This window comes from Aspergillus tubingensis (genome assembly GCF_013340325.1).
Source record: "Aspergillus tubingensis WU-2223L DNA, scaffold_13, whole genome shotgun sequence".
Lineage (NCBI taxonomy): Eukaryota > Fungi > Ascomycota > Eurotiomycetes > Eurotiales > Aspergillaceae > Aspergillus > Aspergillus tubingensis.
The window spans coordinates 1,011,602-1,033,873 of record NW_023336287.1 but is presented as its reverse complement, the minus strand read 5'-3'; the positions used below and the strand labels follow the sequence as shown (position 1 = coordinate 1,033,873).

Genomic DNA, 22,272 nt, shown 5'->3' with positions numbered 1-22,272 from the left:
TATTTCTAGAGGCAACAAGATACAACGAGCATTCTACTAGGTCTGGTGTCTCAAATCCCGCACAAGCACGGGCCACACATACTCCACGGAGTACCCCTACTGGACAAATCAGGGCCAAGCCATATTTAAGCCCGCAAAAACGACGTATCACAAAACGCATCCCACCTGCATGAGCACATTACTCTCTCCAATGACATCGGTCGCATACAAATTTTGGACCTGTTCACCTGCAAACACCTCGGGCACGTACACGTGAAAGTGAACAACTCCTGATTTTCTTCCGACGTGCCTGTAGGTCAACGTATTCAGACATGTCAAAGTAAGAGTACAGCACTCTTTGTTTGTATCAAAATCCCCCAGCGCAGTCACCACCATTCGGCCACGGTCGTCGACTTGCTGCGTCACCTACGTGGTAGGATGGATTAGTGAGCGACAGGTCAATTCTGGGACACGAGGTTGGGCGGGAAGTGGGATGTGTGCTTACATTGGGCGCGCAAGAGTGATTGGCGAGCGTGATCCGCAAGAACACAGCTGGGCCGTATTGCTTGCCGCGCTGGACGCCCGGAGATTGATGTGGGATGATCTACGCGGGCCGAGGCGAAGATATAGTCCCAGTAAATGAATGATTGATAACCACCTGCCGTTCTCACCATAGTATAGAAAAAAATTTTTTCCGAGACGCTTGTTTCATGAGCGCAGATCAGGTCGAATAGGGTATCGAGATCAAGGGTCTGTGGGAGGAAGAAGGCTTGTAGCAGATACGTTTCAGCCAGAGTGGACCAGTGTTGAATTTGGGATGGGGGCCGTGAGTCACGGTTGTCTCTAAGGGGCTGGATGCTCTTCCAGCCGCTAACGAAGAAATATTGGTACGTGGACTGCTGGTGGAGATTGGTTGGCGTGGTGCCCTGAAGCTCGAGGTACCGGGCTGCAAGGAGCAGGACGACGATCCAAGGCATGTAGTAATCGTGAGCATCGGGTTCCTGGGGAAGAACGGGCCTGTACTTCTTCAGCCAGACGCATCCAAAGTCGTGACGCGCTTGGCCTTCGTCTTTGCAAGACTCGTTACAGCAACAGACATCGAGAGACCAGCCAGTCTCGCAGGTGACTCTACTTGCTGCATTCCGGGAAACGCGACGACTGCAGCCCAAGTTGCAGCAAATGAGGTCGTCGCTACTCCCAACGGCCAGGGTTGGCAGCACGGCATAGGAAAGGTCAGCCATGAGGTGCTCTCCGGTGCGGATGGGATCATTTGTACTCAGGGTTCAACCTTTAAGGGGATTGTAGGTCTAGGTCGGGTGCGGATGGAGGATAGATGGCTCAACTCAGTGAGTTTGCAAACTGGGTCTTGCGGATCTATTTACCGACAATACTGTAAATGTCAGTATTGATAAGCCAGTTGTGTTGCAGAGAAGACAGTGATCCGATCATTATGGCTGTCCACGTCGTATAGCTAGTCCTCGATGGAGATAAGTGGAGAAAGGCATAAGACATACTCGATGACCTTCGTATGTAGCGCCAACCGTTGAAGTGACTCCTTTAACCTCGAAAAGCTAGTAGACTTGGCCGATGGTAGGCATAGCTCATCGAAGATGAAAAGAAGAAGTAGATATTTTGTCTTTGTGAAATATTGTAGCCAGCTTTCTGATAATGGCCTCTCATTTCACCTGCCACAAGCACCTATTTATAGCCGCATCTTACACTCAGTGATGGTTTTACGGCATCGTATGTCGAGAAAACCTATCTTTAGTAGCAGTTGGGCATCTGGAACACGCAGTCCAAGTTGCCTCCATCAAGCGAGTGGATAATCCCCACCGACGGCGTGCATCCTCTGTTTCCTGATCATCTGTTCGCCAGGAGCCTTTCAGGGTAGCACGTCAACTCCAATGATCCATACAGAAGGCTCGTATTATCAACAATATCAACCTTGCCCGGTAGAATGCAGACAAGCGGTACCTGCTGGATGTGGGGCAAGAAGGTATCAGTATTCCCAAGCCCAAAGGTGTGAGCCCTTGGAAGTACAGTGTGACTAAATTGATCGCCTTGGTGCATGACTTCCTCCGCTCGGAGTCTGTAGTACTGAAACCATCGATGTCTGCATCTCCCACGCTAACCCGGCGGATCACAAACATGTCAGCGCTTTCCGCGGATGATTCTACCTTCCTAGAGCTTTGCACTTTTGGGCGCCTTCAAATCTCTTTCTTCATCCACAGATTCGGGTCTGCAGTTTCAAAGGGAGAGTTCTCATTCGTCTTCGTGTGTCCACATCTGTGGCCCATGTCATGAGGAAAGCCCCCAGCAAGGGAGACTACCGAGTCCAAGACAAATATGGTGGATTCACTAGACCAACAAGTGTCCTTTACAAGGCTACTCAGGTGCATCATAGAGGATGTGCTTTGCAAAACACTATTCTACTAAATCTGCAGCTAGTAGTTGTTTAGAATCCCGGGAAGCAAAGAAGTCCACGCTGTAGTACTGACACTTCTCACCCGTGGTCGGGGATTTTTTGACTGTCATATGTAATACGTCTGTTATTTTGTATACTATTGCTACTATTTTATGGTGTTCAATTTGAACGCTTGATGAGTGTGAATAATAATGAAACTGAACTATAGTCGACACCGGTTATATATATCTACTATAACCAGCAGTCGTTTTCAAATAGGCCAGGCATGATTATAGTGCTGTGATTGAGTCAGCTACTAGACAACATCTTAACAGTGCTGCTGAATATACATATAGAAATATTGTAAGTTAATTCGAGTATCTTTCCTAGCTGAAAGCCATGATGATGATATGTGTCCGTTTATGCTGCATGATCGGCTAAAGACTAAGCTTCCTTAATTATGCATAATTTACGAGCTGATTTATATAATCACGGCAAGATGGCCGAGTTGGTCCAAGGCGTCAGGTTAAGGTCCACCTTAATACCCAGCTTCATAGCTTCCTGATCATCGTAAGATGGCGTGGGTTCGAATCCCACTCTTGTCATTTCTTTTTTTCTTCGCCAACTTTTGTATCTTCCACCATTTGGTAACCATCATAAAAAATTCTGTTATTTTGTTTTTGTAACTAGAAGAAGTGATTATTGTTCTCTGACCATTACCCCTTCGCCTTTTTTTCTTCTACCCCCGCTTTTAAGTAAATGCCCTTCACTTTTTCATAAATAAACGCTATACTACAAGCATGTCATTCAGCTTGCTCCGCGCCAGAAACAAATAATAACCTTTCCACTCATTCTCAGCAACATACAACGAGCCCAGCCGTAGCAAGCTACAACAACAGCTGGATGTATGCCAAACAAAGGCGTCAGCAATTCTCAACCCCACAAGACATCCAGCGTTAAAGATAGCAGTATATACCGGAACATTCGGCCAACATAACACCCCTACTACTAGTACTAATAACTTATAAGAGCGTCCATCCCACCCCAATATCAACACAACATCGATAAACCACATCACCCTTCCCAACTAAACCTCTACCAACCCCCTCAACCCACCAACCACTCCGTAACCCTAACCACCCACCCTTGACAATTCCCTCTCATCTCACTTCTCCTTGCCCTCGGCGGCGGCTACAGGTGTTATAACGACAGGATAATTTCATGTTGCCTATGAAGCAAAGAGAGCTATTTATTTTTCACCCCATGCGTTAGTGGTGTAACGGTAACATTCAACCCTTCCATGATCTCCTGCGATAGCAAAGATCGAAAGGTTGGGCCCTGGGTTCGACTCCCAGCTAACGCATTTTAAAGCATATCTTTTTGCATTCTGCTCCTGATGTCTATTAATATTCTAATCCTATTCTTTTGTAATGAGACTCCGTGTTTGTTATCTCGCTAATAATACATAAGTCAATTCTGATGGCGTGTGGTGAAACTCCGTGTTCTTATCTCGCTAATGATACATGACTGAACTTTGACGGCGAGTGGCTCGCCCCGATCAAGTGTAGTCGCTGCTCTCCTACAATACCATTTCATCATCTTCCGCAAGGTCAAGAGCCTCCAAGTCATCCTCCTTCTCTAGGAACTTGTCCATTTCAACGACTTCGTTTCGTAGTGTTCCTGTCAGAACAGCAAAATTGGGATACAGGCTGCTGAGTCCGTTGCGACCCCTAGGCCCCCAAATCTCCCTTTCGAAATCTATGAATAGTGCATCTGTCTCAGGCGGAAGCCTTACCCCAAGCTTTTTGGCCGTGACTTGAACAGTCCGTAATGTGCCCCGTGCAAGAGGCCAGCGTCGAGAGGCTACTTTTGCCGCCACACAAAGATTAATAAACGCCTCTTGGTTCGCTGACACGTCAAGTTGTCCCAAGAGAGTGAACATGGCCACTGCAATCCAATGAATGTGGCTTGCTGGAAATATATCTATGCCCCAGGTAGACCGGTGTATCTCCATCAACCCGGCGATTTGGCGAGCAGCTGAAAGAGACATCTCTTTTGGCCTCAAATGCCGTTCTTGTGTGCCATGCTCCGCTGTTTTGGCGAGCTCCGTAATTGTGATACAAATATTGTGATAATACATACTGCAATAAAGCGTTAAATGGAATCAAAAATCCTGTCAAACACGGATGTGACATACTGTAGACATAATACGTGGGGGAGGATCACACGCCCAATCTCGATCCTGAGACATGGCTTGAGGGTCTTTTTCCACACTTCCAGACGTTTACGGACTTTGTTTTTCATATCTTGAACCTCATCAGGCGTCGGATTCGTAAAGCCGTCGAAGAGCAACGTGCACCAATCATCAACGATTGTTGTTAGCTCAGATAAGCCATTGAAATAGCACATGTAGTGCCCCTGGAGAACATCGCCGTCGTGCGGATAAGGGTGCCATAGAGGACCGTCATTGTCATGAAAACTAGGCGGACATGGACGGCTAGGCTTTTCGATCAATGGCGGCTTTTGGTAAGCGAAGGCGGTTGCGCTGGGAGAAGTTAGTTTTACCCCACACACAATCACTGGTCTGGCATACATTGTCATGTTGTACAAACCCCAAAGAGTAAGATCGGTAACCCGTCGTATATCAGATGCCTCGTTAGAAGAACCGGATGATACGGTGCGAAGCGTGCGTTGAAGCTCCTTCGCAGCAAAAGCAAGCTGGCCCTGGTATATCCATCCCCGTCTGTCTTTGCCCATAAAGCATGCACTAAATCTAATAATCAGCATTTCGCGAAGTCGTATAGAAGACTAAAGACATATTAAGTCGTACCAAGTTGATAATACTGCCAGCCCTTGTACTGTGGCTAGGGTAGAATGCCCATCTTCTTGTTCGAAACATCTCTTCGCCTCGTTGTAAAAGTGTAATCCTCGCGTAGACGGATCGCTGGGGACTTCGTACGCCTCTGCAAAGTCTGAGTATGCCTGAATGAATGATTTCGTCAATAAAATGCCCATCAAAAGAAGAAGTCCGAGAGAAGTGGTCGGCAGCTTACACAGGCATCAGCCAGAATGGCATTAACCAGGAAGGGCGAGCAGAACTGGGAACTGAGCTTGGCTGTTTTCATGTCGCGTATAAACATGTCTTGGTCGAGGCAGGGAAAGCAAGGGTAGCGCCACGTAAAATATAAGGAGACAAGGTGCGAGACAAAGTGATCATCATCGGTTATTCTAGTCCAGGGTATTGCGGGTACACGAAAGACAGGTTGATCGGCGAGTCGCTTGATGTTGAGCACTCTCCGAGGTATTTTGACAACAAATTCATCTGACAACCGGACTTCATCTATTGTAGAATCGAGGGCGCTGATATCTTTTAGCTTGTCCTCGACAAAGAGTTGAAGTTCTTCCAACGAGGGATTGCTGCGAATTAACTGCAATAGGGAATGCACCCGTGTGACGCCACCATTTCGTAATATCTCCAGTACCTGCACGAACAGATCGCGGTCGCCTTCTAAGCTGTCTATCTTCCGCTTAAGGTTAATTTTGCGGCGAGAGTCCGTTGCCTCGTCGATATTGCATTCGAGATCGTGCTTGACGCAGGAGTCGCATGGTGCTGTTCCGCTGCACTGGAAGAGATGCAGGGTTAACTTCGTAAACGGTCAAAGTACAGGCAAAGCATGAGAAAATGTGAGAACAAACCCTCGCCTTCTTGAGGCGGCAATTTGAGCAAGCTGTAGAAACCTTTCTCGCCGAAGCTCGTGGCACGGGGTCCTTAACTGGGGCTGCAGGGGCCAAAATCCGTTGTTTTCTCTCCGAGGTCATAGATTAAATGTTTTACTGTGCTTATTTACCGGGCGATCATGGACGTCCTAGAAGCTCCCAACTGTCGAAGAAAAATAGTGAAACATACTGGATAGAGTAAGGTGGACAGTCATTCAGGCTTTAAAAAGGACGGCAGGAAGGGAGTGTGCCTGCCTTGATACTTCAATCCTCAGACGGTCAAGTGGTCACACTTGCGGGGACGCTAGTAGATGGAAATGACTTCCAGCCAATCCCCCGCAGGCCCACAACAGTGCGGAAGGAACTGCCAGACCAATAATCATCCACTTTCGTCTGTCTGTGACATCTTGTTGGTTTAACCCGGTTCCTCACTATTTCCTTTCTCGGGCAGTCCCGTAAAAGGTACATTCGCACCGAAAAACCCAACCGCCTATCCGTCTGTACATGCTGCGGGCGTTGCCTCTTGCGTCACCGCGAGCTATCAATTCTGGGACGGGATGCACGGTGAATACCGCCACCATCAGAGCTAGTCTATCGATCGCACAATACTTGCCCAAAGGAGAAACATTCTAGAACTCCACTCGAACCTTTGCTCTGAGCTGTTCTTTGCGGGGCTTTCCACCGCTCGAAATTTTGGTTGGTAGATTGAAGATTCATACAGCTAGATAGCTCATCCGTCCCTGATTGTCTCCTACTCAGGAAGTTCTGTTTGGTGGGTCCTTTCCGATGCAGTGGTCTCCGACCGATTACAGAAACGGCTTCTTGAATCGTAGCGTCTAGGGCTCAGGATCGGTCATCAGATAAGCCCGATGATATAATACGGTGTTTTATCGGTAAGCGACTTGCCACGACCACCTGATAGTCAGGCTTGCCTCTTGAACTGCGCCCTGTTTTTGGATACTTGGTGATCTACTTCCTATTCTAACTACTTTGTCGTACGTTCCCTCAAGGCCCGGTCGCATCATTGGTGTGCGTCAAATGATCGACGATCTCGTCACGATTTTTCAAAGTCTAGACCACAGAGATAATCTAAGTGCTAGCTGTGATTAGTGCAGCCCTGTGGAGTTCATATCTTAATCGTTATTCTGTACTGCTCCTTTGTACGTATGGTGTCTGAACGATGACCAACTGTGCTTGATTTTGCCACGATGTGTGCAGGTCTTTTCTTTCTTTCCCTTTAATTCAAGGTTCGACCGCCCATAAAGTGCTTTTGATATCAGGAACGGACATAAATCCCAGTTAAACAAGTAGTGATTTGGGATTTGGGATTGGTGTTGGAAACCGTGTACTACAGCCTATCGAGTCTGGATGTTCAGAAATTTGGACACACTTCGCAAATTAGCAGATTCTGGAAGTAAGTATATAACCTCGGCTAATTTGCTTGGTGCTACCATGGCAGGGGCCAAAAGCTTAGCCGAACTTTCCCGATCCCAACCATACTATAAAGCCTGCTTATCCGACCAACATCCAACGATATCGAATTAAAGGACCATGGAATCACAGCCACAGACTGAGATTCGAAATACTATGAACACCCCTAAGCATCTGCAATGTCCAAATCCTCATACCCGACAACCGGCTCAGGGGCTCGAACTGCGCAAATGGTATAATTTCCCAAGATGCGATTACGAAACCCGGCCTCGCAGTACTCGAAGTAATACTAAGTCATTAGCAACCGGTGATATTTTCGAACTATTATTCGGAGAAACTTACCAGCCAGCGTCGTCGATAAGCCTCAACATCCTTCGCCGAAGCCTCAGGGTGCCGACTGCAAAAGTCTGATCGGATATCTTCCCAGTTTGCCAGGAAGTTGTCCCTCCATCCTAGTAAGGTCTTCCCATAATGAGGGCCTGAACTGAGCACCGAAGTCACTTCCAATGATCCTTTGCTACCGCGGTGTAGAGAATCGAAGAGAATACTCGGGGTGGGGAGGTATCCGCCTGGGAAGACGTAGCGGTCGATGTATTCGCCCATTCGGGGGTTGGTTTCGTGGAACTGCCACACATCAGATAATCCATTTTCTGTAACGGAATCAAAGGGGGGGGGGGGGGATAGCATACTGGTTGTATCTTCGTTATCCCATCAATCACCAACACACCATCCTCAGGCGGCAACAATTGCGAGATTACTTCAAAATACTGATCCATATACTCAGCGCCGACATGCTCGAACATCCCGATCGAGATAACTCGGTCATAGTATCCACTCTCAGGTCGGGGTGCGTTGCGATAATCGCACAGTAAAACGCGAATGCGGTCCTGCAGGCCTGCTTCGCGGATCCGTTCATCGGCAAGGATCTTCTGTTCCTCGGAAAGAGTTATTCCCGTCGCTTTGCAGCCAGTGAGTCGTGCTGCCTCGATGATCAGATCTCCCCATCCGCAGCCAATGTCCAGTAAGTGGTGAGTTGATTGAAGCCGCGCCTTTTTGATCATGTAGTGGACTTTTCTTCGCTGGGCTATTTGAAGGGTTTCTGCTGCATTGCTAGTGAAATGTGCGCAGGAGTAGTTCAAGTCCGGAGATAGAAAGTTCGTGAATAGTCCGTTCGAGGTATCGTAGTGGGAAACGATGTTGCTGCGCGCATTCTCAATGTTGTTTTTCGGTCGCCACCATTGGGCCAGGCGGACGATGAGGTGGAACGGTGAGCCTCCCGAGTCGAGCGTGGTGCGGTTTTGAATGTATAGCTGGTTGACTGATGCTTTAGTTTGACATGCTCTGCAGTGTTGTTGCTGTGAGTAAGAGACGCTTACGTCGAAGATCTTGGACAAGTTATCACATTCTATCTCCTGGAACATGTAGGATTCTGCAAACCCCTTCGAGGTATTAGTTGCTTATAGCCATTTTCGTTGAAAGGTCGCCGAATGCTTACCAGATCGAAATCTAACAACGCCCTTTTCCAAAAGTTCACATCTTTGACGCGGACAATTGCTTTCTCAGAATCGGCAATCGTCGGGTCATCATACAGAACTTCCTCCTCTTCACCAACATGGTCGGTCAATTTCACTGGGGCTGAAATTCGCCGCAGGGTGTCTTGTACCATGCGAAGAGCATAAGATTGGAACGACTGGGTGATAGCGGTTAGCACCATATTTACGGAGTAGCAGGGTTTCTAATAATGTGGAGTTTACCGTTCATTTAGCAGGGGGTGAGCACTACTCTTTAATACAGCAGACGAGTCCCTAACATATGGGCAACATAATGCGGACACGATTTCTGCATTAGTTTCCTGCTCTAGTCAAACTAGTTCTTCGTAATTCTGCAAGCCAAGGATCATTTATAGTCAGAGGCGGTGATTGAATAATAGAAGCCAATGACATGTACTGCGCCTAAAATCTCCGTGGATGATAGCGGCTAGCGCTGCAGAAGCATAAGCAGCTCGACGTAGATGAGGGAAGGGACTTGTTCGATTGCCAACACGGGCGAGTTACATTGCCGGCTGAACAATTCGGGATTAGCGTTTTCGGGTCCCATCGGGCCCAAGTGAGACGAGGATGTCTGCAACTTTTCTGTGTCCGCCCATGAGGAGAATGCATAGTAGCCAATAGTAGCCAATAGGGACAATGTGGAGTACCCGAGCGCCCTTAAGTATAGCCATTCTATGGTTTTTTAGATCTTGAGTGGCGTGGTGTCGCGGCGATCGCAAATACAGTTCCGCAAAGGCGAGCCTCACAAGACATAACAAGCGTTGGATGAAATGACCTGTTAGAATTATCTAGGTCGAATTGCAGATATTTTCTGTTGTATTTTAATTAACATGGTTGCAGCGATGTATAACTACGTTGATTTTCAATTGGTGTAGCCCATCCAGGAGTTAGGGTTCTCCCTATTTGTGGCCCCCAGGGCACATTCGCCATAAGAGTTGGTCTTGAAGAGCTAGACAGCGTAGCAAATACATCCTGATGAGAAATCATAGGGTTCTACTTGAAGTACAAATGCATACCGTTTGTCGTGAGGTGAGTCGGCAGGTAAGCTGGCCTAAATGGGCTTAATTTCTCTGCAGAAAAAGGCAGGCGAGCAATTATCGATGAAATACGTGGACCTGAGATGCATGCTGGTAATATATGTGGGAGTTGGAGTGTCCATTGGCTGAATCGCATCAAGCATGCAGCATGCAGGATCTCATCACTTTCACACTATTTCAGTGGGGAGGGGAAACGCTCGGACGCGTCACCGCTTATTTACCTGCATTAAGGCTACCCTCAACTTCCAGACCCTTCATTTTCATGATTCTGCGACGACCACAACCACAAACCGCAATGTCGGTCTTTGACGATTTTCCCTTCTACAACTCGCGGCCCATTGAGGCTAGCGAGTTGCCGGAAGGCTATTTCCATATCATCCCTAGTCGCGTATCATCTTCCCCAGTTGACAGCGACGTCATCGACCAGATAAGAGATGAATGGAGCCGAGCTTTAGGCAAGGAGTTAACTGTTCCCATTCTGGACAAGAAAACCCTCTCTAGTCCCTTATATGTATACCCGGAATGTCCGCCAACCGAACGGGGTGCCGTGTTCGAATTCGCTACCATTGTCGCGCTGTGGAGCGGTAAGCACACTTCATGTGCCCTGGTACCTGAGAAGTGAGTGAGTTAACGTGAAGGGGAGAATACAGACGAACTAGACAGATTTGACGCTGCAGAGGTGTGTTGTGTCTGTCTCCAATCTCTAGTCTACGTCAATCCAGATCTATGCCATTGTGTTTATTGACCTACGTCAGCACAAAGTAATTGTTCATGACCTTGCCAGCCAGATTCTGGCTAGATCCTACGGAGTAACCTCGTTTGAAAGCGGGTACGAAATCAACAATCTGTATTATGATGCACTTACAGAGATACTTTGGCAGCCTGGGCGTCATGAACATGAGCAGAAAATCCTTCTGAAAGATTTTTCGGCAATGCTGGAATCTCCGACGAAGCCCTCTCTAGACAAAATGACATTTGATGCGTACAAAGAGCAGAGGAGTCAACATAGTGCTGGAAAGTATGTACTCGATAACTACGTGGGAAAGTGGCATAGCGCTGACATGGTAAAGGTTCGCTAGTTTAGTCATTCCTATCTTTCACGGCTTACCTATCAGTGAGAGTGAACATGTCTCAGTGGCGTCACTCATTAAGCTTGGTAGCTTGATTACCGGGCTAGCCAGCGATTATGAGAGTTTTCATGTAGACTTCGAGAAGCATGCCACAAGTGGCCGCCTTGATGTCATATCCAATGCAATGGCTGTCCTGATGGCCAACTATGGCTACACAGAAGAAGAAGCGAGCGACATCCTGAAGAGTGTGATACTATTACTTGAGCGACAGTTTCTTATTGAATACGACGATTGGAAACTCTCTCGGAGCTACAAGTCACGTGACCTACGAGCCTACATGGCCCTCTGGGTCACAAGTGTTGGAGGGGCGTGTTATGCACAGGCCATCTCACCAAGATATCATGGACTCAAGCTAAAAACAACCGCAGAGGATAGAGCACAGCTTACAGGTCGCAATGAGATACGCTACAAACTCCATGGCTATCCTCCACCAGCTTTAAGCCAGAAACCTTCCAATACACCCATGAAGGATGTTCCAATTCTCTCAGCGGGAGACCAACGGGACCTTCTAGCACCCTTTAAGAAGGCACCAGCAGAGCAGGTAAGAACGTCTTTGGGTCTATCTCTGACAAAATACTGACAGCAGTAGCTATGCATGGCTCCGTACGAATACACGAGATCAACGCCCGGAAAGAAGATGATGTCAAAGTTCATCGAATGTCTACGGACTTGGCTCGAGCTGCCAGATACTTCAGCTACTATCATAGAACACGTCACAGATATGATCTTCCAATCCACTCTCATGTTTGTACTCCCCTCAATAACAGTCCATTGCATAAGCTCAGACCGATCAGGATCGATGACATCGAGGATGACTCAATGCTCCGTCGCGGGAAACCAGCTGCGCATCTCGTATTTGGCAAGTCCCAGACTATCAACAGCGCAACCTACCTATTCGCGAAAGCGAGTCGTGATCTGGACCAGCTGCAACAGGAAGCATGCAAAGCTGCATTTCTCGGTCCGTAGCCACCAGAACCCAACCCTCTTCTAACCCGTTTCTAACCCCTGCAGATGAACTGGAGACGCTAGCCCTCGGGCAAGCTCTCGATCTTCACTGGAAATTTCAGAAGAAATGCCCAACAACCAGCGAATACCTTAATATGGTCGACAACAAAACGGGCGGGCTCTTCCGAATGGCATTACGGGTTATGGAGATTGAATCGAAGACGGAGCCGTGCCCTGATCTTATGCATCTCATAACACTGATGGGGAGATACTACCAAATTCGAGATGACTATATGAATTTGACGTCAGATGAGGTATGTGCCTGGAATAGATTGGGATTTAAGAGAGTATTGACATGGAATAGTATACGGAAACCAAAGGCTACTGCGAAGACCTCTCGGAGGGCAAACTCTCCTTCCCGCTTATTCATGCCTTGCAAAACAGCCCTGCGGCGGATATGGTGAAAGGGTTATTGTTCCACCGAGAGAATGGCCAGGAGCTGTCGTCAGAAATGAAGAGCTATATTATCGATGAGATGAGAAAGGCTGGTAGTCTCGCATATGCGCGAGATACTGCCATGCAGCTGTTTGATGCAATGATGGAAACGCTGGAGAGAGTTGAGGCTAACCTTGGTCCGAATGAAGGGTTGAAGGCTTTATTGCGTTTGTTGAAGCTGTGATTGATGGTGGAGACCTTTTAGGTGTTGTAGAAGATAATCTAGCTCGAATCCGAGCATTCAATTCTTTTGTCTCCTCATGCATGATATGTAATGTATTATTGTCTCATAAAGCCAAGATATGTTGTGCCAACTTGCCAGTTGATAGATATCTATTACAGTATTGCCATCACAGACGCCCACTCAAACCCTCACCCGCTGAAGGCAGCTTTCCAAGACGAAACGACAGGTATGACTGTCCTATGATATACCGGTCCTGATTCCAGACCTTATATTTTGACCAGTCGCGCCCGACGCCCAGAGTCATATATAACGGTAAAACATGTTCCTCAGTAGGGTGAGCGTCCAACCAATCCTCACGCTTTTGGAATGCTAGAAACTGCGCGTTTCTCTCTCTGGGGGTCGGGGCAGACAATGCCTTTAGAGCCGCATCTTCTATTGATCTAGCCACTGTTGTGTCGGCTGTTCCTTCGCGAGTAGCTCGAAGGTTGTGAACGATCATACCTGATCCAATGAGGAGAATGCGACCGGGTCTAGTAACTGAATTAGCTTTGTGTCCATATACTGGCTTTCCAGTCGATGTCGATGAACGAAGTACTGTGGAAAACATACAAGGACGAAAGTGCCTCGCCCAGCCGGACGTGTGCATTCAGATCGTTTCCTGCGTAGGTGGAAATCTGCAGGATGGGGATATCCAGTTCGTCCTCTCCTTCAGGGAACATGAGTTTGAAGGGTACCCATCTGGATATAGTTAGGGCACTTGTCTAAGTAGTTCGAGAGAATGTCTTGGCTCCCCAAAAGCGCCGTGAGGAACTCACATTCCGTGGTCAAGATCGCGTTCCACTCCCGCCGCTTTGATCCCTTGATCGAGAAGATGCTGCAATACCTTCTCTCCTAGGGCTCTAGACGACTTATGCTCGTATTGGTACTCGAAGACGTGTGGGAATGTCGTGTGCCAGGAAGGTCCCAAGTCATGCCACACCTTGGTGGGCGCTTTGAGGTTCACTGCGGCACAATGTTTTTAGATTTCTCCAGTGGATGAATCTTGCTTTCTAACCCATTTACCTTCGATAGCATCACTTTCGCCTTGAAAATGGCCACAAGTGACGACGATAGCTTCCGGTTTGAGAGCCTTGATTTCCTTGCCGATCTCGCGAAGATCTTGTTGAACGGGCCCGTAGCCGGGTTTGAAGAGGATGCTAACTCCGCCTGGTGGTAGTCAGAAAACTGCTTTTACGCTTTAGCAACTATAGGCTCTCGAACCGTGACCGATAAAGTATGTGGGGAGTTTCTCATCCGACATGGTGGACGTTGCTGTTGCTCCGATGTTTCCGACGGCGCGCATACCCACTCAGGAAGGTCAAGCAAAATGAGGGGATACAGAACCTAGCATAAAAGGCGGGGCTAAGGGTCGGTTTTATATGCCGTTAGCCCTATTTGCCAGTATCATGGAAACGCACGTTAGCGTCGAGCAAAGCAACGAGATTGGCTCGACTGGGGCAAGGAGTGGAGAGGTCTTAATGTTTTAGCCGCTAGCTGGATGGTGGGCGATGGCGATTGATAGGTGAGTATTGCATCATCAATATCGTTGTTCATAGAAAATCTATGCATGTGTATACTGATATGTAGAGTATACAGGTCTGATGATGGGTGTTATACAGAGCCAAGAGTGGCTTTCCAAAAGCCTCGACTGAGGTGGAGAAATCTTAGGTACTCGTACGCGCGGCCGCTTGCTTGAAGAACCTTGTTGGTATGGATGACAGCTAACGCAAACAAATATAATATCTGCATGATGCAAGAGCAATATATAGGCGAGCATAATGATAGGTTCGTACCCCTGGGAACTGTAGATCATGGGAAAATGCTCGTGACGAATTGCACCTATCACAGCTGGGCTTCGTGCACGTCGGGGTAAACCTACCCCGGGAACTGAGGGGTTGCATGTCGGGGTCCAGCCCTGCAGACTTGTATATATACCTGCTTGCTATTCAGTTACATTTGTGGTTTATACAAGGTCAATTCTTGAGACAGCTTCTTCACTGAGAAAATCAGACATGGCGCTTATAGTATTGAGATTTCTCCTTCTTGCCTCTCTCATTATCCCATCCATTGCCCTATCAGACCAAGCGAAGAATGGCAATGCAAGAACCCAATGTGAAGTCAAACCAGGTGGTTCCTCAGAAATAGATGATGTTCCTGCTATCCTCGATGCACTGACAACGTGTGGTTCCGGTGGCCGAGTGACATTCACCAATCACACCTACTATATCAATTCTGTCATGAACACAACATGGCTAGATGATGTTGAGATTGACCTGCAAGGTACACTCTTGGTAAGTAAAGAGCTTATATAACCCCGACCTCTTCCATCCTGCTGACACTGGACAGTGGAGCACTAACATATCCTACTGGCTGAACCACTCCCTCCCTGTCGGTTACCAGAATCAATCCACTGCCTGGATCCTGGGCGGGAAAGACATTGTCTTTGAAGGACATGGATATGGAACCTTCAATGGAAGCGGACAGACCTGGTATAAATACGTTGGATCGACATCGAATTACCCACGGCGACCGAACCAGTTGACGGTTTCGGGAGCAACGGGAGCAGTGTTCAAGGGATTGCGATTCGTGCAGAGTCAGATGTGGTACGTACCAACCGATTATATTGTGAGCCCTTGTTATATCAGACTATCAAGCTGAAAAAGGAAACCAGGACAATGTCTATCATCTACACCTCGGACTCAGTGTTCGACTCCATCTACGTGAACAATTTGTACGATGACGGTGACTCAGCGCGTAAGTACCATACCTTATATTGAACAGGGATACAATCCACTTCTCTAACCTAATCTGAATAGAAAACACGGATGGCGCAAACACCATCTATAGCAACAACATCACATTCACCAACTGGGAAGTTGTCAACGGCGATGATAGTATCAGCACGAAAGCCAACTCCACGGACATCACGATCGCCAACTCGACATTTACCAGCGGTCTCGGGATTGCAATTGGGAGCATCGGTCAATACAACGGTGCTTTTGAGACCGTCAAGGGCCTCAGAATCTCGAACATCACATACGACAAGACAACTCATGCCGTGTACTTCAAGACTTGGACGGGAGATCAGGTCGGATATCCGCCTAACGGAGGAGGCGGGGGGTTAGGATGTATGTTTCACCTGTCGATATCTAGGCCCTGTGATGATTCAAGCCCTAACATTCGAACAGATGCCTCCGACATCGTCGCAACTAACTTGAAAACCAACAATCTCAAAGGTGCTCCGTTTACAATCTCCCAGTGCACAACGTTCTCCGGTGCCTCAGGGAACTGCACCAACTCCAAATTTCAGATCCGCAACCTTGTCTTCACCGATATTTCGGGTACGGTCGATTCGGCGGAGGTTGCAAGTTTCCAGTGTAGTGCTGTTGCGCCGTGCGAAGATATCACTATTGAGAATGTGAGTTTGCGGATCGCGGGAAATACGACTCTTGCAGATGAGTATTTGTGTGGAAATGTGGAGGGAGCCGTTGGGTGGAATTGCACTGGGGAGGTGTGTGTTGGGTCGAGTGCTACTGGAGGATGTTAATCCAGTAGATGGGTTCTTGACGGTTCATGGTATTATAGTCGTATGGCACAATGCTAATGGAACTACTTGGGATATATCACAGCGTATAGCTGTAGGGAAGATATATCCGAAAGCATGGACCAAGGTCTTTCCAAAATCTGAGTTGATATATCTGACGTAGCGAGAAATAAGAAAATAATTAACTGTCATTTACCAATTTGACACATACATCTAGTTAAAAACAAAAGCATCTCATTCAATGCACTATAAACGCTCAGCTTCGCCCGTAACAGCCCTTTTAGTCAAAATGGCCGAGTGTTCATTCAATTGTTCCCAAGCGTGGGCATCGTGGCAGGCCTGTCGACTGAGCCGGACGGCGCGTCTAGTGCGCGACCGCATCTCTGCCTCATACTCATCCAACGCATCCTTGGCCCCCTTCTCGCCCGCATACACCTTCTTCAATGCCTGAAAGAGATTAAAGGCGTCTAACAGCCCATGATTCGCAGCTTCTCCCCGATCTGCTCGAGTCAGAACAACATACATCCGAAAGTCGCAACAGAAAACTTACACATCGTCATAGCGTGGGCTGCATCCCCAGCCAGGGTGACTCGACCATCACAGTTATCCCAATCCAAACATTCCCAATCTGCCAGTTTAATCTCCACTACCGGGGTTCCTTTCGGGATGCCTTCCACAACAGATCGCAGAAACGGCACGAAACCAACTGAGCGTCGCTTCATATTCTCCAATCGCTCAGTATCGGTGGCAGCCACTTCGTCTACCTCACTTTTCACCGGCCATGACATACATATCTGGGCCCGATAATGCTCGTCGGGTGTTCCCCGCGTGCCATTTCTGTCTGGAGTCTCGAGCATCGAGAACCAGAAAAACACGCCCGTGCTGGGATGACAACCCTGGAATAGCAAGGGATCCATTGATCGCAGCGGCTTGATTTCTTGCGGGGACAAATCCACTGCTACCCCTGTGAATCTGATGGGAAGTACAGAGTTGCTGTATGCATCGGGCCGCAGGACTCGTCTCACCAACGATCGACTTCCTTCGACGCCGATAACGAATCTTCCTGACACGCGGGTGCCATCTGCCAGGACCAGACACGGAGCAGCAGTAGAGTCACTTTTCACATCCACATCAACCACTTGAGAATTCCAACTAACATGGTCTTCGATTCCCCGAAGCAAGGCTTGGCGCATCTTCTCCCGATTGACCCGCCAGCGGGTGCTAGGGGGGATCTTGAACTTGGGCTCGCCGGTCGCGAGGTCAATGAAAAGGAAATTCCCATTGTCGTTCTTGGCCACTTGTGGGTCCACCTGTACCTCCTGGATAGCTTGTAATGTCTCCTCGGGCAACATCTGTTGAATGTACTCTAGGGCCCAATGCAATGTAATGGCCCAGCCTTGACCGCGGGCATCCGGCGACGCATCACGCTCGTAAATGCGGAAGGGGATGTTGGCCTAGACGCGGCTATTTAGCATTCATATATTACTGCTGGTATCATGAACAGCTTATACTGAGTATATTCAGTACCTTTTGAAGAGCTTGACCGAGCGTCAGTCCGACAATGCCGGCACCTACAATGAGAACGGGTTCCATGGTGATGATTCCGGGATATAGTTGAAGATCTATCTGACCGGCATTTCCTCGCTTGAAAATAATTTCCGCATAATTTAGTCTATCTGGCCTGTAATATATCCTCCTGCTCCAGTGGCTTATCCGTCGGTTGATCGGATAGTACGTACCAGTGGCTGATGCTAGCGTTGTCGGACCGTCGCATAGATAAGCTGCAACTGCGGGGATGGCTGCAGATGCATATCAATAGCCGAGGAGGCGACATGCGACGGGCGTCGCCTATCTTTTAGTATATAAATAAGATAAGCCTCGCGAAAACCAATCGAACCCACTACCGACAAGAGCACAAGGACACACCAATTATCATATACCGCCATGTCGCACGAAGCCCTCAACCCTATTCACCCGTCCGTGCTTCCGCATCTCGACCCTACCTTCATCGAACTCTACAATAAGCATGTAGCCAACACCCCCAGCGGGCCAATTGATCTCGCCGTCCTTCGATCCAAATATTCCGTTCTCTACTCCTACGGCACTGGTCCTGCGCCGGAGCCCGCTCGTGTATACGATGCCACTATCCCAGGCCACAATGGGGATTTAATCCCCTGCCGAGTCTACGAGCCCGATAGCCCCGGACCGTGGCCAGTCCACATTGACTTTCACGGTGGTGGTCCGTCCCCCCTCCTCCCCGTCCACATCTTTCGTAAATCAAAGCTAACCAAAAACTGCTATGTAGGCTGGGGCCTCGGCGACCTAGACACCGAATCACACATCTGCAAGCACATCGCCGTGAAGGCCAAAGTCGCCGTGATCGACATCGCCTACCGTCTCGTACCCGAGCACGCCTTCCCCATCGGCATCCAAGATTCATTCGCAGCACTCCAACACCTATCCTCTCCCGCAGGCCGCACACAATTCCCAAACCTCGACACCACGCGCATTTCCCTCGGCGGAGTCTCCGCAGGCGGCAACATCGCCCTCATCCTCGCACACCTAGCCCGCGATCACCAAATCCCGCTCCGTCTAGTAGCGGTAGGGACACCCGTGATTGACGACATCTCCCGGTATACCACAGCGCATGACTCGCCCTTTCCCTCAATGCAGGAGATGGAGCACGCGCCGACTCTGAACTGGGCGCGGTTGAAATGGTTTGATCAGCTGAAGTGGCGCAGTCTCAACAGCGAGGACGAAGATATACGTGACAAGCAATTGGCTGAGGTGAAGTGGTATGCTAATGCGCTGGAGGCGCCGGATTTTACTGGCTTGCCGCGCACGGTTATCTATACGGCGGGGTGTGATCCGCTGCGTGATGAGGGTGAGGCGTATGCAAGGAGGTTGGTTGAGGGTGGGTGTGAGGTTACCGTGAGACGGTTTGAGGGCGTTCCTCATCCGTTTATGCATATGGATAAAGGTGAGTTTTGTTCTCCATTGCTTTTTGATTTCCTTGTTCAGGGTGTGTGTGCTGATGAGAGGTACTAGATTTATGGCAGGCACGGCAGTTTATAGACTTGATTGCGGGTCATATCAAGGGAGCGTTGCATGATTAGATAGATAGCCTCGCAGTGTGCATAATTCCTGTCCTTTGCTCTATAATTGACTGTAGACCTTCAAGAAGCATCCGTTTATATATCGGCTTCCCAAACATCTTTGCCACCAAGCAAAAACAATGGGCCAGTAGTAGCATTTAAAGCAGAACTCATTGGAAGGCCCTGCAGGCTACTCAGTTGATGACTTCCCTCCGGTTGATCTTCTCTCCTCCCGAACGCAGATGCTTCTCGACCACTTATTTATAACATGATTTCGGTGAATAACTAAGATATTGATGCTGAATATTGACTTTATGACTCCATGATTTTTACGATATATGTATTTTTAAGCAGACATGCAATTCAGTTTGGACCCTACTTAGGCAACCATGATACTCCATACTCCAACTCCATACATAGTATAAAGTATGTGGACATTAATCCCATCGATCCATCTCAGCTAATTCTCCCCACTGAGCCTCAAGCTCTCGGATCATCCAGTTCGTTCGCCACCCAACCGCCTTTTCTACCCGGCGGAGGAATTGCAGGGACCCTTGTTTCTCAGAGGGGTGGCGGAGGCAGTAGCCATCTAACTCTTATTAGCAACCGTCATGTGGGAATGGCATTTGTAGACTCACATCGATGTAACAAGTGGCACGCCATGAAGTATGCATTCTCCACAGTCTCGTTTGACATGGAAAGTCCTATCGTCCGGACCAGATGGGATGCTATGGTCCTCTGTAGCCAGTTAGAATTAACACATTGTCCCCTCTGACTGATCATACCTCTTCTGTTCGTCGCAGCCGCGCCAGCTCGTAATCGCTTGATACATTCCAGTGCCGGTGGGACGAGGTAAGAAGGATACACGATGCATGGTAGTATTGTAGACCGACAACTATATGGTCAGCGACGGCTACACGTCAGGTGCTAATACATACCTGCTGATGGAGACATCATCCATAACTCAGGGAACGGTCGATTCTCCGCTGGATCAGAATCCTTGTATTGCAACGGCTGCCAGCTGATTGGCCGCCCACGATGCCACTGCTCCACGCTTTCAGATAGATGCTGCCACTCGCCCTCATCGACAAAGCTGCAGTGTGATCCCCAGCAGGACTGGATAATCTTCGCACACAAAAAGATAATTACGTTGGCATATGAAGCGTCATCGCGGCGCTGGAACACGGACGAGAGCTCGTAGTTGGCTAGATCTAGTTGCATCGGTTGATGTTGCACCAGGGAGGCATAGATTGCCTGGCGAAGGAATTGCCAACTGACTGCTTCGGCGAGACCGCCAGAAGAAGCGGACTTGGACATAGTATTTAGGAGCCTGTTTGACCCAACCCAGTGACACTTTTCATCTGTTGCACGCTCGAGCTCTTCATATATGCGCAAGGTGACCACAGTAATGAGCAGGTTATCATCATATGTCTCTTCTGGCAACGCTAGAGCAGATATGAGAAGCTCTAGACACTGTCCGTGATATTCGGAGGCTTCCCAGTCGCTGGCGTTGGACATGATCGCATCGTGTCGGGCTGCGAGGCACAGCACAGCTTTCAACACCATCGGGACTTGCAAGGCTCGACGAGGGACTTCGGTACTGAAATGGGAGCGAAGATCACATATGTCGGCCTAATAACAGTATTAGGCTGATAGATTCGTCTTATACGAAGAGACTTACCCATGGTGCAATCTTTTGGATGAACAGTCGTAGTAGATGGGCTTCACGGGAGCTCAACGGCGGTGAGCCGCTCGGACGGGGACTCACCGAGCTTAGCGGTGACGCCGAGCTCGTCCATGTACTCCCAGAGGCCAAAGGCGAGACAATATTTAATAGAGAAGGAGATAAGCCTGCAGAGGATGCAACGATTGGGGGATCGTTGAAGACAGGAGACCCCACAGGGGGGCTTGAGTCCACATGTGGATGGCGGATATTCTCATCATGAGAATAAAGAACTTCAGGAAAGGGCAAATGATTGAAAATGGATATTTGGTCGGAGATATCTCTTTGACCCTCATCAGAAGCACCCTGATGATTGTCGTTATCGTGGGCATCAGGTTGAGCATCGGTGGTGTTGCCCTCGTCCGACTCATCGGACGATTCCTGCACAAACTTTACTATACAACCAGTCAGCATGCCAAGAGATTCACAAACAACCAACAGGGTTGATTCCAGCATACATGACTGAGGGAGATTAACCCATGTCTGACACGGATCCCAGGCTAACTCAAACTTAGAGGCTATGCCATTACTCTTCTGGTATACATGTCGGACGGCTTTGAAACGAAACGGCGGATCCAAGCGACAGACCCGTCCCAAACGAGTACAGGCATTACAAGCCGAGGCGCCCGCGCGAGTGGTGCATCGAATATGACGAACCCGACAACGTTCACATCCTCGTCCGATTCTCATGGCAGGCTGTGGGGCAAGAGGCCCTTAGCGTTCAGCGCTGCGGGGAAAGGACAACAAACGGACAGGGACATCGGCGGGCTAAGGAGATTCATCCAGCCTACTGGACAGGAGGACGAGATTGACGGCGAGTGTGGCCTGATGGGGGGAGGGATGGATGGGAGCACGACAGAGGAGAGGAGGACGGGTATGGCTGCGAGGTGAAATGGCAGCTTGTCGGCTATTGATTTGTTGCCAATGCGGAGTCTGTCTCCCCCGCGGGAGCCTGGGGCCAGCAATTTCCCGTTTGAGTCTAGTGGTGTTTTCCCCGCA

The 22,272-nt window shown here is 48.7% G+C and overlaps 9 protein-coding genes and 2 non-coding genes across 11 annotated transcripts; 5 read left to right on the top strand and 6 right to left on the bottom strand.

Annotated features, from left to right (window-relative positions):
* Positions 1-147: 147 nt before the first annotated feature.
* Positions 148-1,220, bottom strand: AtWU_10641 (aspartate/glutamate/uridylate kinase; the record flags this gene model as incomplete). The annotated part of the gene is made up of 3 exons (XM_035505745.1): positions 148-405; positions 485-583; positions 651-1,220. 3 exons carry the CDS (start codon positions 1,218-1,220, stop codon positions 148-150), a joined length of 927 nt encoding a protein of 308 aa, XP_035361638.1.
* A 1,656-nt stretch (positions 1,221-2,876) lies between these two features.
* On the top strand, positions 2,877-2,988 carry AtWU_t255. The gene is made up of 2 exons: positions 2,877-2,915; positions 2,943-2,988. It is a non-coding gene; the product is annotated as a tRNA-Leu (tRNA).
* A 660-nt stretch (positions 2,989-3,648) lies between these two features.
* AtWU_t254 lies at positions 3,649-3,746 on the top strand. The gene is made up of 2 exons: positions 3,649-3,684; positions 3,712-3,746. It is a non-coding gene; the product is annotated as a tRNA-Gly (tRNA).
* Positions 3,747-3,962: 216 nt separating this feature from the next.
* Positions 3,963-6,202, bottom strand: AtWU_10640 (C6 transcription factor; the record flags this gene model as incomplete). Its single annotated transcript, XM_035505744.1, has 6 exons — positions 3,963-4,524; positions 4,581-4,928; positions 4,977-5,150; positions 5,214-5,365; positions 5,437-6,006; positions 6,080-6,202. The coding sequence occupies 6 exons, from the start codon at positions 6,200-6,202 to the stop codon at positions 3,963-3,965; spliced, it is 1,929 nt and encodes a 642-aa protein (XP_035361637.1).
* A 1,495-nt stretch (positions 6,203-7,697) lies between these two features.
* Positions 7,698-9,245, bottom strand: AtWU_10639 (2-heptaprenyl-1,4-naphthoquinone methyltransferase; the record flags this gene model as incomplete). The annotated part of the gene is made up of 5 exons (XM_035505743.1): positions 7,698-7,820; positions 7,874-8,155; positions 8,221-8,841; positions 8,908-8,970; positions 9,027-9,245. The coding sequence occupies 5 exons, from the start codon at positions 9,243-9,245 to the stop codon at positions 7,698-7,700; spliced, it is 1,308 nt and encodes a 435-aa protein (XP_035361636.1).
* A 1,168-nt stretch (positions 9,246-10,413) lies between these two features.
* Positions 10,414-12,872, top strand: AtWU_10638 (bifunctional terpene synthase/polyprenyl synthetase family protein; the record flags this gene model as incomplete). The annotated part of the gene is made up of 8 exons (XM_035505742.1): positions 10,414-10,702; positions 10,769-10,797; positions 10,874-11,136; positions 11,189-11,789; positions 11,838-11,992; positions 12,043-12,206; positions 12,260-12,507; positions 12,558-12,872. 8 exons carry the CDS (start codon positions 10,414-10,416, stop codon positions 12,870-12,872), a joined length of 2,064 nt encoding a protein of 687 aa, XP_035361635.1.
* A 166-nt stretch (positions 12,873-13,038) lies between these two features.
* Positions 13,039-14,172, bottom strand: AtWU_10637 (DODA-type extradiol aromatic ring-opening family dioxygenase; the record flags this gene model as incomplete). Its single annotated transcript, XM_035505741.1, has 5 exons — positions 13,039-13,402; positions 13,482-13,610; positions 13,688-13,874; positions 13,935-14,078; positions 14,133-14,172. 5 exons carry the CDS (start codon positions 14,170-14,172, stop codon positions 13,039-13,041), a joined length of 864 nt encoding a protein of 287 aa, XP_035361634.1.
* A 751-nt stretch (positions 14,173-14,923) lies between these two features.
* Positions 14,924-16,458, top strand: AtWU_10636 (putative exo-polygalacturonase; the record flags this gene model as incomplete). The annotated part of the gene is made up of 5 exons (XM_035505740.1): positions 14,924-15,202; positions 15,258-15,514; positions 15,583-15,665; positions 15,728-16,039; positions 16,100-16,458. 5 exons carry the CDS (start codon positions 14,924-14,926, stop codon positions 16,456-16,458), a joined length of 1,290 nt encoding a protein of 429 aa, XP_035361633.1.
* A 243-nt stretch (positions 16,459-16,701) lies between these two features.
* On the bottom strand, positions 16,702-18,048 carry AtWU_10635 (FAD-dependent oxidoreductase; the record flags this gene model as incomplete). Its single annotated transcript, XM_035505739.1, has 3 exons — positions 16,702-16,955; positions 17,006-17,909; positions 17,983-18,048. 3 exons carry the CDS (start codon positions 18,046-18,048, stop codon positions 16,702-16,704), a joined length of 1,224 nt encoding a protein of 407 aa, XP_035361632.1.
* Positions 18,049-18,399: 351 nt separating this feature from the next.
* Positions 18,400-19,571, top strand: AtWU_10634 (alpha/beta hydrolase; the record flags this gene model as incomplete). The annotated part of the gene is made up of 3 exons (XM_035505738.1): positions 18,400-18,694; positions 18,761-19,435; positions 19,504-19,571. 3 exons carry the CDS (start codon positions 18,400-18,402, stop codon positions 19,569-19,571), a joined length of 1,038 nt encoding a protein of 345 aa, XP_035361631.1.
* Positions 19,572-19,987: 416 nt separating this feature from the next.
* AtWU_10633 (Zn(II)2Cys6 transcription factor) lies at positions 19,988-21,963 on the bottom strand (the record flags this gene model as incomplete). Its single annotated transcript, XM_035505737.1, has 6 exons — positions 19,988-20,139; positions 20,189-20,288; positions 20,336-20,445; positions 20,489-21,182; positions 21,232-21,668; positions 21,732-21,963. The coding sequence occupies 6 exons, from the start codon at positions 21,961-21,963 to the stop codon at positions 19,988-19,990; spliced, it is 1,725 nt and encodes a 574-aa protein (XP_035361630.1).
* Positions 21,964-22,272: the final 309 nt, after the last annotated feature.